Raw genomic sequence first — 13,869 nt, forward strand, 5'->3', positions numbered from 1 at the left:
CATGTTATTTTATTATTTCTATCTCATTGTGGCATGCATAATCACTGAGGATCCAGACAGCAGTGTGTGTGTGTGTGTGTGTGTGTGTGTGTGTGTGTGTGTGTGTGTGTGTGTGTGTGTGTGTGTGTGTGTGTGTGTGTGTGTGTGTGTGGTGTGTGTGTGTGTGTGTGTGTGTGTGTGTGTGTGTGTGTGTGTGTGTGTGTGTGTGTGTGTGTGTGTGTGTGTGTGTGTGTGTGTGTGTGTGTGTGTGTGTGTGTGTGTGTGTGTGTGTGTGTGTGTGTGTGTGTGTGTGTGTGAAGGAAATAGTGCAAGGAAATATACAGAGAGGGAACGGGTGTGAGCTGCTGCTAGGAGTGTCCTTGGACTGCCCTCCTCTCTGACGCACACACCCACCCACCCTTTCACACTCACACACACACACACACACCCACACACACACACACTTGTTCATTTACTCCCTCCTTGATCAGACAAATACAACACTCGGCTTGCATGTGTACGTACACGCTGCTAGGTACACACATACACACACACACACACACACAAATTGGTAAGCTCTTGGACTGAGCTCAGACATCTCATCAGGGATGCAGCAGAGCCCCTGTCTGCAGAGAGAGACAGATAGAGAGAGAGAGATCTCATCTGATGTGAAGTAGAACAAGGGTGGAGGGGTGCTAATTGATTTACATGGGTGAGGTGTGTGTGTGTGTGTGTGTGTGTGTGTGTGTGTGTGTGTGTGTGTGTGTGTGTGTGTGTGTGTGTGTGTGTGTGTGTGTGTGTGTGTGTGTGTGTGTGTGTGTGTGTGTGTGTGTGTGTGTGTGTGTGTGTGTGTGTGTGTGTGTGTGTGTGTGTGTGTGTGTGTGTGTGTGTGTGTGTGTGTGTGTGTGTGTGTGTGTAGCAACCAATGGTAAGTTAACATCCAACACAGCATGGCAACCAAAAAACGACAATGAATAAAAGTCCACACACGGAGGTTAGTATGCCAATGCGCTCATCTTTTTATTGCACAACAATGTATCGTCTTTTTACGAACGCTTAAACGACATTGCCACTGACTGACAGACCAGCTTATTGAGAGAGACCAGGGTGTATTCTCGGCCATCAGAGGTGGTGGACAAGACAGCCTTTTGGACGCAGGCCCAAATCAGCCCCCCCACTCCCATCGCCACCAGCTGTGCATCTCAGTCTGAAAGGACTGGATGGCAACAAATATCGCCAGCATCACAAGTATCCCCCTGATCCTTTGAGATCGATTTGGAAGTGCTGCGGCCCGGGCTGGGGGCTGATTTGTCCCTGGACTGTAGACATCAACTTAGACAGAGCTGGAGTTCTGAAATACTTAAAACTTGTTGTTAAGAGCAGAAGCAGAGCACAGCCTGAGACTGTTGCAGATTGGCCTCCAGAGAGAAAGAGAGACACACGCTGTGTCAGATATCTGTGCTGTTGTCTACATGGTGCTGGTAAAGTGTGTATGGATGCCCACACTGAGCTGCTCGGGCAGGCTGTGGAACTACAGTAAGTCTAGGGATGTGCTGGAGTCTTTTCTAGGAGCATTACAGTGTTGTTTTTTAGTGTGTCGTTACCATGTAACACTTTCCAGCTTGTGCTGGCGTCTCTCTCAGCTTCACATGGGTTTTAAACCCCTAAATGGCATCATATTCTCAAGTGGGACCAACATTATAGAAGGAAAGGCACAGGAACACACACGCACACACAAACAAACTCAAGCACACAATACACAGAGTCCTGAAGCAAAGAGAAGGCTTAGGTAAGCTAAGTAGGCTACAGTAGCTACGACACAAAGGTTTAACTGTTAGACTAAATTAAATCATTGTACAGTAGTTGGTTCACAACAATGTCTAGGTAGAAGGTCCCACTAAGAATCGTACACAGAACTCTGCATAGATAATACAAATACAAGCATGCACTCTGCTGTTATCTGTCAAGGTAACTCAACCCTGGCGTCGAGCTTGTGACTGCTGTGGCTCGTGAGCCAAATTCAGCCTTAGAGAGATCTTTTATTTTTTTAATGGCAAACCAGATCCATGTTCAACTAGCATATAGTTCAACGACGTGTGCAACACTATGGTTTGGGAAAGATGTTCCAGCATGTGCACAGTCTAGTTTTATTCCTGTATTTATATTGTGCAGTCGTCTCCACAGTTTCATTTGTTCTTTTCTTTCTTGCGTTTAGCTCTGTGCACTAAGAAGGTCGTCTAAGCTAACGTCCAGACTGCCGATATCCACCAGAAGCCTGTCAGAGCTCACCCTCTCACTGTAGAAAATGTTTCTTATACAGCAGGTTGCGGTAAACACGACAATGTGCCCCACATCTGTGTGTATACCATATGTACAGAACATGAATGTACAGAGTACAGCGCACATGGTGTTGGAAGGCTCAAACCAACAAAAATGTGCAATTTTGTGTTTCCCAAATCAGGGAAAATTATATATACTGACATTGTCATTTAAATTCAGGAATACTAGTCTGCATCTAATGTGTTTTTTTGTTTTAGTTTTTTTTTACATATATTGCAAGTTGAAAATAAAAACAGATATTTGCATTTTTACAGGCACATACACACCACAAAAATAGACTATGTGGAAACTAGATATACTAGGCACAAGGTATATACAGTCCATGTGCATGGGGCACATTTCAAAAACAACAATAAAACCAAATGTACTGATAAATCAAATACAGTACAACAAAAAGAATACCCTGATTTGCTAACATATCAACACCAAGGCATTCAGTACCCTTAATATCTGGTACAGCAAGAATGAGAGGTTCGAAACTTAGATACTCTCAATAATTGTCAGTCAGTGTCAAACATGTATGAGGGATTTCAATCCCACTTCACAGCAAGGTCCAGTAGAAGAGCCATTAAAACAATCGCACTTTGAACCCCCCGTCATCAGGCAGATACAGCGCTATATCACATTGTGGCTGGAAGCAGACTGACTGAACACACTTGTGACACAGACACACAACAGATAACTGACAGAAGTATGTGCTTGGCCCGGGCTGTATCAGCCTCATGGCTGCGGGTTGAAACTGAGTGGTACTGATCAAAGTGAGTCTGGGATGCCGTCCTTTGAGTGGGAGTGAATTACACACTACAGTATCTTACTGGATGGACGCAATGAAACAGAGACGGTGCCTGATATTGCCTGAAACATTAGCTCTTTAACTCTCCTCCCATCTCGCTCTCACTGACTGTGGACTCATTCACATCATATCAGCACAGTCCTGATAGCAGCGTAATAGGGCAAACTCTGGTATTAGCACAAAGGAACAGGGAAGAGGACCAATTGATTGCACTGGAACAGTATTGAAGCACACAACAGCTATTGACTCAAATGGACGTGATTCATTCACAATCTTATTGGCATTTTGGCATGAACCTTTCCCATAGGAAAAAACATATCAGCAGGTCACCCTTGAAAAAGAGAGCAATGATCTCAATGGGATTCACCTGCATAAATAAAGGTTTGAAATGAAATATACACAGTTCCCGATTTGCTGATGGATCGGGCTTCAGCACTGTGACCCAAGAATGGCAACGAACCAGGTTTAGTGCATGTTACTGATCAAATGGAAAGTGGAAATGTAGATGCTCCATAATGACAATGATCCAGGGTTTACAAGCGATATTATAAAGCCCTTGGATAAAAACAATCACTTACACCTTGTCTAAAGATTTAAATAGCTCTCAAGGGATCAAACTAGACGGCAGCGAGTTTTGTTAATAACAATCTGCCTCCATTCAATAGACCCATGTGTTTCTCCGCCAATCAAAATTCAAGGGGAATCTTTCGGCACGGTTAAATCAACAAGTTGATTATGGGAGGATGGACAAGTCTACATAAATCAATAGAGAGCCATGCTGCGGCGATCAATACATCCCTCTGGAAAGGTAGCTAACCTGAGTGAAATGTCCACTGCATTGATTTCACAGTTTGGCTAGGGGTCGATGCTCGGAGCTGGAAAAGTTGAGCACAATGTTTGTTTAGCACATTGATACAGCTGCCTGTTTTCTTTCCCAATTAGATTCACTTTTCGTCCTTTACAGTTTAACCAGATAATGGGTCCCGGGGAAGTACTGCACCCGTTTAAAAAGAATAGAGCAATCGATTTTCATTTTGATTACAAGGTTGAAGTGCCTAACTGAATGTCCTCAGTGCTCGCTCTGGACCGAGGAGTTCAAAGTGGTTACAACTCGCTCTCGTTCACGTCCACCTCAATACATTAAAAACAATTGATATTCTTATGCAGATGTGGGGATTGGATTGGGTGTGTGAGGGGGGGGTAACATACAGGTTAAATACAACAACTTTCTGCGCAGAGAAGCATCATCAAACCCAAAAAAGATTACAAAGACACTCAGCAGCACACACAGCAATGCCCACAACCCCTTGGCATCATAAAAGCCTCTTTAGATATCTTTCCCTTTATTTACATGGCAGTTTATATCTGATTAGCTGTCTTCCTTCTCTTATGGCATACATTCAGCGAGAGAAGGCTTTTAGGTTCAACAGGATCAGAATATTTTGAACAAATAAAACCAAGCCTCAACGCAATCCTGTAATTTGAGCAATAGGTTTGTTTAAGATCGAATTGTTGTGACATTCGTGGGAGTTTCGGCTGATATGGGGCACATAGAGACTTTGATATGGAGCAAAGAGTTTTTACAAGTGAGGCATTAATGCCCCATATTTCCCACCCCCAGTCATCTTACAATTTAATATCTTCAAATGAGATTAAAGTGACATTTTTGAGGATTCCTCCTGTGACTCTAAACCAGTTTTGGGCAGTTTGTCCCGTCTATACAAAAATGAAACTGCACGTCCTCTTATTCCCTTCAAACATTTTTGGTTAAGGTAACAACATGGTCACTGGATTACAATACTTCAAGTGAAGCCACAATAGCTGCTGGATTCTTTAAGAGTTCACATTAAAAAGAAAACAAAGGAAATTGTTCCTGTACAGCATATGTATTGATATTGATATTTATATTCATATATATTTATATATAGGCGGGGTAGAGTATTGCAGACTTATATTGCATGTGTTAATCAATAAACCTAGACAAAAACAAGCAAGTATACAGTATGGGTTGTTCACAAATGTTACCTTCGATAAAGCTCAGATTATTTAACCACCTTTGCATTCAGGGTTACAATCAGTGTGCTGACCAAACAGCTGACCGCCTCCCAGATGTTTCATGGAAATAGGTCAGTGCCACCGTCAGCATGTCAAACCAATTGCGCTTGACAAAGTGTAGTGTGTGAGTCCATTCTCTGAAAATAGAACCAAAACGTACCAACAAACTCACGCGCACAAACTTACACCCACATATATACATACACACAAACCAAATATATATGGCTTCTAACGTTGAATCAAGGCAGTTAAATAAATGGCATTTCTTCTATGTTCCTTTTTTAGTTGATACAGACACAACCAGACTTTGTGTTCAAGCTCAACTTTGGTTTGGGTAGATACAATTAATATAATATCACTCCTTACTTTTTTCAACAACTATTTACACATCGATGTAAGATCGACCAGCGGTCTAAAACACTATTTTCACTACAATTTTAAACAATATGAAGAGCAATGTGTTCTTTTGCTACGACAGCTTATACAGAAAAATTACACTCAGAACACTTTTGAACGCTTAAAATGTCATTGTCATTTGACTTCAAGTCCCTGATTTTCATTTTTAAGTCCAGCTCCTGCTAGATTGCATTGCATGGATTCTACACAGTATGCAATAGTTACATGAATCATACTTTTCTTCATATCTTTACAGTAAAGACAGCGATATACAGTAGGTGTTTGGAAGCAGAGTGTAAGGGGTGATACTAAGACTAAAGGTGCTGGCACAGTAATCTAGACCAGTTCCACCTTAAGTTATACTAGTTTAATTGTATAGACTACTCCTAGCCAAAGTGTCTCAAGGCTTTGAGTTGCTCTTTTCCTTCTGCTGACACCAGCACACAGTGCATCCTGGTCGAATGACGGCTGGCGCTGGCGCTAGCTGAGTGGTCATTCAGCAGGCTGACAGATCAGCTGGACTGACCGAAAACAAACAGATTCTCCTACAAAAAAGGCCTCTTTCCTGAACCCTACCAGGGTCACAAGTTGGAAGACAGCCGGGATCTGGCAGAGTCTAGCTCTGGAAGGCTGACAATTGAATCTTTCTTAGGAACTCCAGAGTCTGGAGGTCCTGATCCAGCAGCTGCTGCTACTGCCCCCATTCCAGCAGGTCCACCAGGAGGGGCTGTGGAGGCAAACGCCACCCTCGGTTGAGCTGCTGCCGACCTTCCTACCCCTGAGGGCCCTGGCAGGTTGGGGTTAGGGGCCTGAGGGGGACCAATGGAGTTGTTAGAGGTGCGGGTGGACTGTGGAGGGCTGGGGACTGCAGAGGCAGCTGGTGATGTCTTCTCCTGGGGGAGTGAGAGCTGGGAGGCAGACCTGGCCCGGGTATCCTGGCTCAAGCTACTTGCATGAAGGGAGTGGGTGCTCTTGTGTGAGGCAGGCCTCTGCTGGATATGAGTGGGGCTGGGTGCATGGTGCTGTACCAGGGACAACTGGGAGCCAGAGGGTCCCGCACTCGCCATGTACTGGAAAGTCCGTCCTGAAGCTGCGAGCGGGCTTTGGACAGGCGGGCTGGAGATGGCAGATCCAAACGCCCCTCCGAGCGTCTGAGGGGGTTGAGATTGAAGTGGGGACATTGCGACTGGGCTGGCCAGGCTCTGCATCACGTGAAACCTCCGCACCATGCGAGGAGACTGCAGAGTTGATGGACCCACCAGGGGACTCGCCATCTGAGGACAAAAGCTCATGGCCACAGCCTGCTGGAGAGTGGCGATGGCAGAGCCTGACTGAGGCTGGCTGGGGGGGGCAAAGATACCGCCGATGGAGGGAGTCATGGACATGGCCCGCGGCCGCTGCAGGTCCACGCGCTTCACCATCTCACGGTCGTACTTGATGATCTCCTGGATCATCTCGTTCTCCTGGTTGTTCAAGGCACCAGTGTTGAGATCATGCTGAACCTTGTGCAGCAGGGTGGAGTTATTTTTACCTTCAGACAAAAATAAATTAATAGGTTTATTACAGAGCTGCATACAGACAGGCCAGAGAGGACAAAAAGCAGAACACATAATAAATATATATGGAACGAAAGAATTTGGAAAGGGAAACAGAATGAGTTAGATTTAGCGTGTGATGTCCTTCACACCAGGTACATCCTCTAGCAGAACAGCCCCGAGGATAATGGATGTGTCACCCCACACCCAATCTAATGTTACAGTGTCTCATGTCGTTCTGAAGGAACAGCACGACTCGTTACTTCCTATTCTAACATTAATTTTCTAAAAAACACATCTTTAGAATTATTCTGTTCTCTGTACACAAGGTTCATTTTAGCATTTGTATTTGATCAAATAGAGCCATGTGTAGAGATTCAAAATAATACAATACAGATGTTACGGGATTTCGTTCTAGTGATATGGTTGACTGCATCCATGTGCCCATATGTCGGCCTCTAACATCACGTATGCATGCCCTGGAAGCATGCCCTTTTTACCTATTCGGTCTAGACGGTCAATGGCAACAGTCTCAAAGGCGCGTCTCATCATGGGATATTCTTCCAGCACCTCATTGAAGTGGTCCACAGACAGTGAGTAGAGTCGACAGTAAGTCTCTGCTCGCACACTGGCCGTTCGCCGACCTCTCGTTAATAAACAGATCTCTGAAAGCAGGAAGGAAAAAATGCATCAGTTTTAAAAAAAGAAGCTCAAAATGGCACATCCAGAAAAAGACGATGCCACAAATTGTGTCCTACCTCCAAAGTAAGAGCCATCAGAGAGTTTCATTGCCAGGGTGCCCTTGGTGATGACGCTGCAGACTCCGTGCTGAATGAAGTACATCTTTTTCCCAATGGTGCCTTCCCTTATTATGTAATCATGCGGCTGGAATACCTCAAAACGTAGCTTGGTCAACATGGCCGTCACAAAGTAGGGCTCTGCGTTGGCAAATAGCGGCATTGTCGCCACCAGCTTGCGACAGTTGAAGTTAACAATTTCCTAAGAAAATACATTGTTTTGGTGAGTAACGTCTGTTACGTCTCTAAAGTACTATTTTCAAAATTAAACATGACGAGATCATAGTGCAAACTATGACTAATCTTAGGTTTCTCAAATAATCTTATAGTACAACATATCATGTGTAATATTTGCATTTTTTTCTGTTTTGTCTTACCTCTCTGAGGGGCTCACTGAGTTCTCCCAAAATGCTCTCCTCATCAAACATCTTGCCCTGGTATCTGTGCTCGTAGTAGTCATGGATTTTCTGTCGGAAGTCGGACGGCAGCTTATGGAAGGACATGTACTGCTCCACTTGTTTGTACTGAGGCAGACAGAGAAAATATGATGTTAATGCAGTACACATAATAACTCTTACACTGTAACAATGTTTGAATGTATTGTCCCTTTTGAAGAGTACATCTGGAGATATTCTGTGTTTTTCTTAATTTGGTAAAAACTCTATGAAGAGGATCTAAAAACCAAAATGCATTGATCCCTGTCTGTGTGGTCAACGCCTGATATATTCGTCTGTGCCAAAAGGCTCCTTTGTTGTCCCAAAAAATATAAAAAACAGATCAATGAGCCACACTGTTGCTTTGGGTGACATGTTCTTTTATTATGATACAAATGGGCACTGGAGTGCTTTTCTAGTTAATCCCACAGCTAGCATCCTGCTGCTGCTAGATACGCACTGCAAACAAATTAGTATATCTTTATAGCTGAAATATAGCACTATCTAATGCATTAGTTGAGTATGATTGGCTAAAAACCACAGTGCCAAGCTTCATTGATAACTATTCAGCATTTTATAGAAAAAGGAAATTACATATTTGCTAAAATGATAGACATTGTAAGGATAAATGGATAATGTGCACAGCATATGTACACACTTCTGTACGCCGAAAAGCAAGTATGCAGAGATTTTTCAAATATGTTTGTAAGCATCCAGCAACATATATGTTGTGCCATATGACATTTAGGAAGCTGTTACACATTTGTTTTGTGGGGTTCACTGATTTCTACACTTAGAGTTGGCAGTCCAATGCAACAGCCTGGCGGTAAATCTCACGCTCATGACGGTCATAATGTTCAATTTAAATTGCAAATGTATAATCGAAGTCCCAGATTCAGATATATGGGCGGTTTGGAGGCTGTAGCTCATAGTGCTGTTGGAATTTATAACATTATCCTCAGAGATTTTCTCGTATTTTATTTTTGGGTAAACAAAATATTACAGTATAAACACCTCTCAGTATAACGCAATAAAATCCAACAGCACCACAAACTACAGCTTCCAAAAAGGATTGCAGCTTACCAAGGAAAATCAACAAGGGATCTCTCCGGGGATAATGCAACAGCAGTTTACCCATATGTCTTCCAGTGGGTCAACAAACACAAAACAAACAACAGAAAACAAAACAAGCACTTGCCCTTCAGCTGTCAACTGAAATGTGCACACTTGCACTTTAATCAATGCTACCTAGAAGCTGATCAATGTCAGATCAATCAAAATTGAAGGGGTCCAACAAGGCAACACAAACAATCAGCTCCTATTTTTGAGATATGCTAATCACAATCCATCCAGAGAGACTTAGAAACCAAAAGCTGTACAGCTTTTCCTGTGGAGAGGGGAGTGATGGATGCGGCGATGAACAGAACTGACAGTTAACTTTGAACAGAAAAAATATGTTTCCTTGTAATCAGACTGTGCGCATTTCAACCAAGCTCAAGTGGAATGGTGCACAAGAGACACCGCTTCATCCTGCACCTATAATGTAACAAAACATTGACACCATTTTGAGAGTGCAGTGAATGCAGTGAATGCACCGCAGGCAGGCACGTGCTGTGAGACAGCTGGCATCTCCTGACAATGTGTTCAACAGGTTTGTTTTAGAGTAGTGAGAACGCCCCACAACTGCAGGGTCCCAGGTTCACTTCTGGTGATGCTGCATCAGCTGTCCCGTCCGATCCCCCGAGGAAAACTGTGAGGTCCACCTGCTCACCCACGAGAGCTCTGAATCCTCTACAGACTCAGATGCATGCCTTGCTTGCACAGACTGGCTCTCTGTTTCCAAAAGAGAGACATATTTGGATAACAAAGATTTTGAGTGGTTCATAACTGAATACTCGTGTACACAGAAGAATCCTGTAGCACAAAGCAATTCAATTCCATCTTTCATGACAGCAGTACACTGCTCCACTACACAGCTAAAAAGCACCTAACTATACGTAATAACAGCTGATATTGTCTTTACAGAAATAAATAAAAACTAAACAGACCTGTCCTTGTCTTTATCATTTCATATAATTAGGGTCCTATTAGCAACAGCAACTAAATGATCACAACTGCAGAATTTTGAATTGATTCTACTTCAGTATTTGGCTAAATATACTTATATTCCACAACTGAGAATGTTACAGTTTTTACAGTGCAGTCAGGAAAGTATTACATTTTGTATCACTGTTTTATGTAATATGAAACACTACATCTGGGTTAAAAGTGCCGATTCAGTTTGACTTTGAGCGTGATAACATCCATATCAGATTAACCGCGTAGGAGTGCTAACGTGTTATTTATGTACAGCCATTCCATTTAGAGAGACTGAAAGTAACAAGTTAACATAGATGTGAATCAGGACTTCATATTTCATATTTGGCTGAAAATCCTTTACTGTCAATGGCTGGCTGAACTGTATGACCTGAAGATATCGGCAGACACACTTGGCATCCTCCGCTGCCAAGTGTGTACTCCTCAGTTCTTGCTAATTTCTGGAGCTTTTTAAAAACTCAGTGTGGTTTTCAGCACGGAAACACATACCCGTCTGGAGTGAAGTTTGTTCAGTCATATTATCCTGTCATTTTGGGGGAATATAAAAGGATGCAAGTCCAACATTGCACACTGGCTATGGATGTTAACAGTGAACACAAACTGCTAACACCATCAACACCAAGGTCTTTAAACATTTACAGTTCAGGATGATTCTTATATCTGTGATAACTTTGGAGATCTCCTGACTTTTCATATTGTCCAACACTTGTTGTATGACCAAGTTCCAATCAGCTTAAGATGAGTTGTATCCAAGTTACAATTATTACTGTAAAAGCTCTAACGCTGGCTTCTCCAATATTTAACAGTAGGTGGTAAATGCATAAAGACTGGGTGTCTATATTCTATTTCAAATCCAATGTGCTAGATTACAGAACAAATACTTTCTGAACTGTATGTAGGTTTGAAGCTACTACATGCTGTTCCTGCAGAGGGGGGGTCGGTATGCAGTGACCCCACAATGCGAGGAAACAAAAGTACACTCTAAAAACGAATTCAGGCGACCTTTCACCTCCACTTAATTAAATGCATGGTTGCAAGATAAAAATGTGAGTTAATTGATTTAGATAAACATTTTAAGTTGAAAACATTAATTTATAAGTTGTGTTGACGTAATAATGTTGGTAATTACATCAACTTAATATTGTGTGTAATTTAAACTCTGATTTCTGTGTTAATTGACTTAAAACTAAATTCAAGTTGTAGTAAGTAATGCAATTGGCTTGATAACTTAATTGTTCTACACCTTGAGTTAAGGATTTCAAGTCCACTCCCACTTAACATGCCTGGACAAGTTCCCACAGTTAAGACAAATAGAAATATACAAAGGACATTTTAAGGTGAGTGTCATCTTTTGTCTTTCAAATACAGTAGATAGCCTTGTAGTTGCACTGTATAGGCAAACTCAGCAGCCTTTGAACTGTGAATAGTTCTGTGAGAGGATACAAAGTAGTAGAGGCTACTGTGAGAGTAAAAATACTTTGGTTACTATTGTGATGTTGCTTTTTATTCAAAATGAATCTCGTGAAGCAGATCAAGGATGCTTCTTGTGGTAGGATCGTTATTTAGAGTTGTCATTGAAATGCAAGTTGTTGGCAGTCTCCCGTTCAGAATATATTCATTTAGGTCATTTCTCTTTTTTTCCTTTCTCAAAAATAGCACAATACAATTGAAGTACGCAGAGAACTATAGCCATCCGCTGCCTTGTCGTGAGAAAAGGAAGAGGACCTTTTCAAGGAGTTTAGCGACGTAATTAAAAATCTTGAAGTAAAATAAAATCCACGGGCCCAGTGTAAAAACACAGGACAAAAGCACTGCTCTCTGTCAGCTACATTTTGAAGCATATTGCACTTTTGGCCACACCCCAATCAATAATATCTTAGCAACGTTCAGCATGGATAGGTGTTGACAGCAATGGCATGCAAAGGATTGTGTAACATTTGAAAAGTGGCTTCTGCTCTTCACTTAACCAGTTCACATATTGTATGGAACCTGCTAAAAAGATGAGAAGATACACTAAAACTTGCAAGGTTGTGATTGACAAAATCTGTTCACATGCATTGAAACACTAAGCAAAGTACTCAAAAGCACCTCTGTGTGTCTTTAGGACCACATTGCCATGACGACACACACATGCAGACTCAATAGGTGAACACAATAGCAGCGTTGCTTTAGCAGCTGGTAATAATGGCTCTGAATTCGCTAAGAGTGACAGTTTAAAAAGTATGCAATTGCCTAATTCATTATCTCTTATGCGCTAACCTATTATTTAATGTGCTTCAAAAGGACATGAATATCGCCTTCATCAGTGACCGGTCCACCCCAGGATCTAACCATACGATGGCAGCCACCGTGGTCGAGGGAAACAAATGACTGAGCAAGCATTCTGCGTTAAATGTGTTCATACTGTTTGAAATAATGACTGTCGGCAGTGTAAACATCTTTGATACATCTTTTGTCAAATGGATGTGTGTGATCTGCAGATTGGTGGCCATTGAGAGTTTGTTTGATTTGACATATTTGGCACTGGTTTTAAATATGCAAAGGCCTCTAACTTCGATGTGATGGCAGCATTTATTTGCTGTGTCCCCATTTTCCATGGTAATATGGCTAATGTGTTTATTTATTATTTGTGGGGCAATTTAAATTTGTGTTATTTATCTTTTTTTTCAAGATTGAAATGAAGCTCAGCGCAAGTTCTTTCAGGAAGACTGGGTGTATATACATTCACTCCGCAGCTGCATATAATCAGCTCATCACAGGCGTTCTCTTTAACCTATTACATTTCACCTCATTCTCCAGCAGCCAATCACCGTGCTGCAGCCAAACTATAAAATGGTTCTCCTCTCTCCTGCAGTCAGCTGTGATTTCAGGTGTTCATGCACCTTATCATATGGCATGTGTCAATAAATGTTCAAACAAAATGAATTCTCTCCTGATTGAAACATCAGGTGTTGAGATAAACAACTGCAGTTCAAAATTAAAAGTGAATTGCCTAATATTTTTGTTGTGGAATCAATTAATTTCTTTCTTTAAAGGCAAAAACATGAAAAAGCTAAGAAAAAAAATATTGAATACAATATATTTGGAGCAACTTCATTTATAAATGGTTGTCAACTAAAAAACGTGTGTTCACAATGAGGGTAATTAAGTACACACAACTTAAAATTCCTTTTAAATCATACGGTAAAACAAGTTGGAGCAACTTAATCTTTGGAGTAATCAACTTCAAAACTTGTGTTTATGCTACCAATTATTAAGTAAGTGGTTTGTTTTTAGAGTGTATTGTCAGTCTGCCAGGAAGAAGCTAAGCGTGTTTCTCCCACGCTGCTTCCTTCTGCCATAGAACATAAACATAGATAAAACGAACATTTGAATTATTCAGCAATCAAGCTAAAGTCTCCCGGGCAGAGGGGGGGGGGCAGCTGCACAGCTCCATGATGGAG

At 41.9% G+C, this 13,869-nt stretch overlaps 1 protein-coding gene across 1 annotated transcript in view; it reads right to left on the reverse strand.

The window, feature by feature from the left end:
- Positions 1-994: 994 nt before the first annotated feature.
- Positions 995-13,869, reverse strand: part of LOC117462981 (potassium/sodium hyperpolarization-activated cyclic nucleotide-gated channel 2-like) — a 35,476-nt gene continuing 22,601 nt past the window's right edge. The window contains exons 5-8 of the mRNA XM_034105373.1: positions 8,273-8,419; positions 7,857-8,097; positions 7,599-7,763; positions 995-7,094 (exon numbers count right to left, since the gene is read on the reverse strand). Coding sequence (XP_033961264.1) covers positions 6,145-7,094; positions 7,599-7,763; positions 7,857-8,097; positions 8,273-8,419 — 1,503 coding nt within the window. The 3' untranslated portion in view covers positions 995-6,144. The remainder of the gene's footprint in view (positions 7,095-7,598; positions 7,764-7,856; positions 8,098-8,272; positions 8,420-13,869) is intronic.

The sequence above is a fragment of the Pseudochaenichthys georgianus genome, chromosome 17 (assembly GCF_902827115.2).
Source record: "Pseudochaenichthys georgianus chromosome 17, fPseGeo1.2, whole genome shotgun sequence".
Taxonomy (NCBI): domain Eukaryota; kingdom Metazoa; phylum Chordata; class Actinopteri; order Perciformes; family Channichthyidae; genus Pseudochaenichthys; species Pseudochaenichthys georgianus.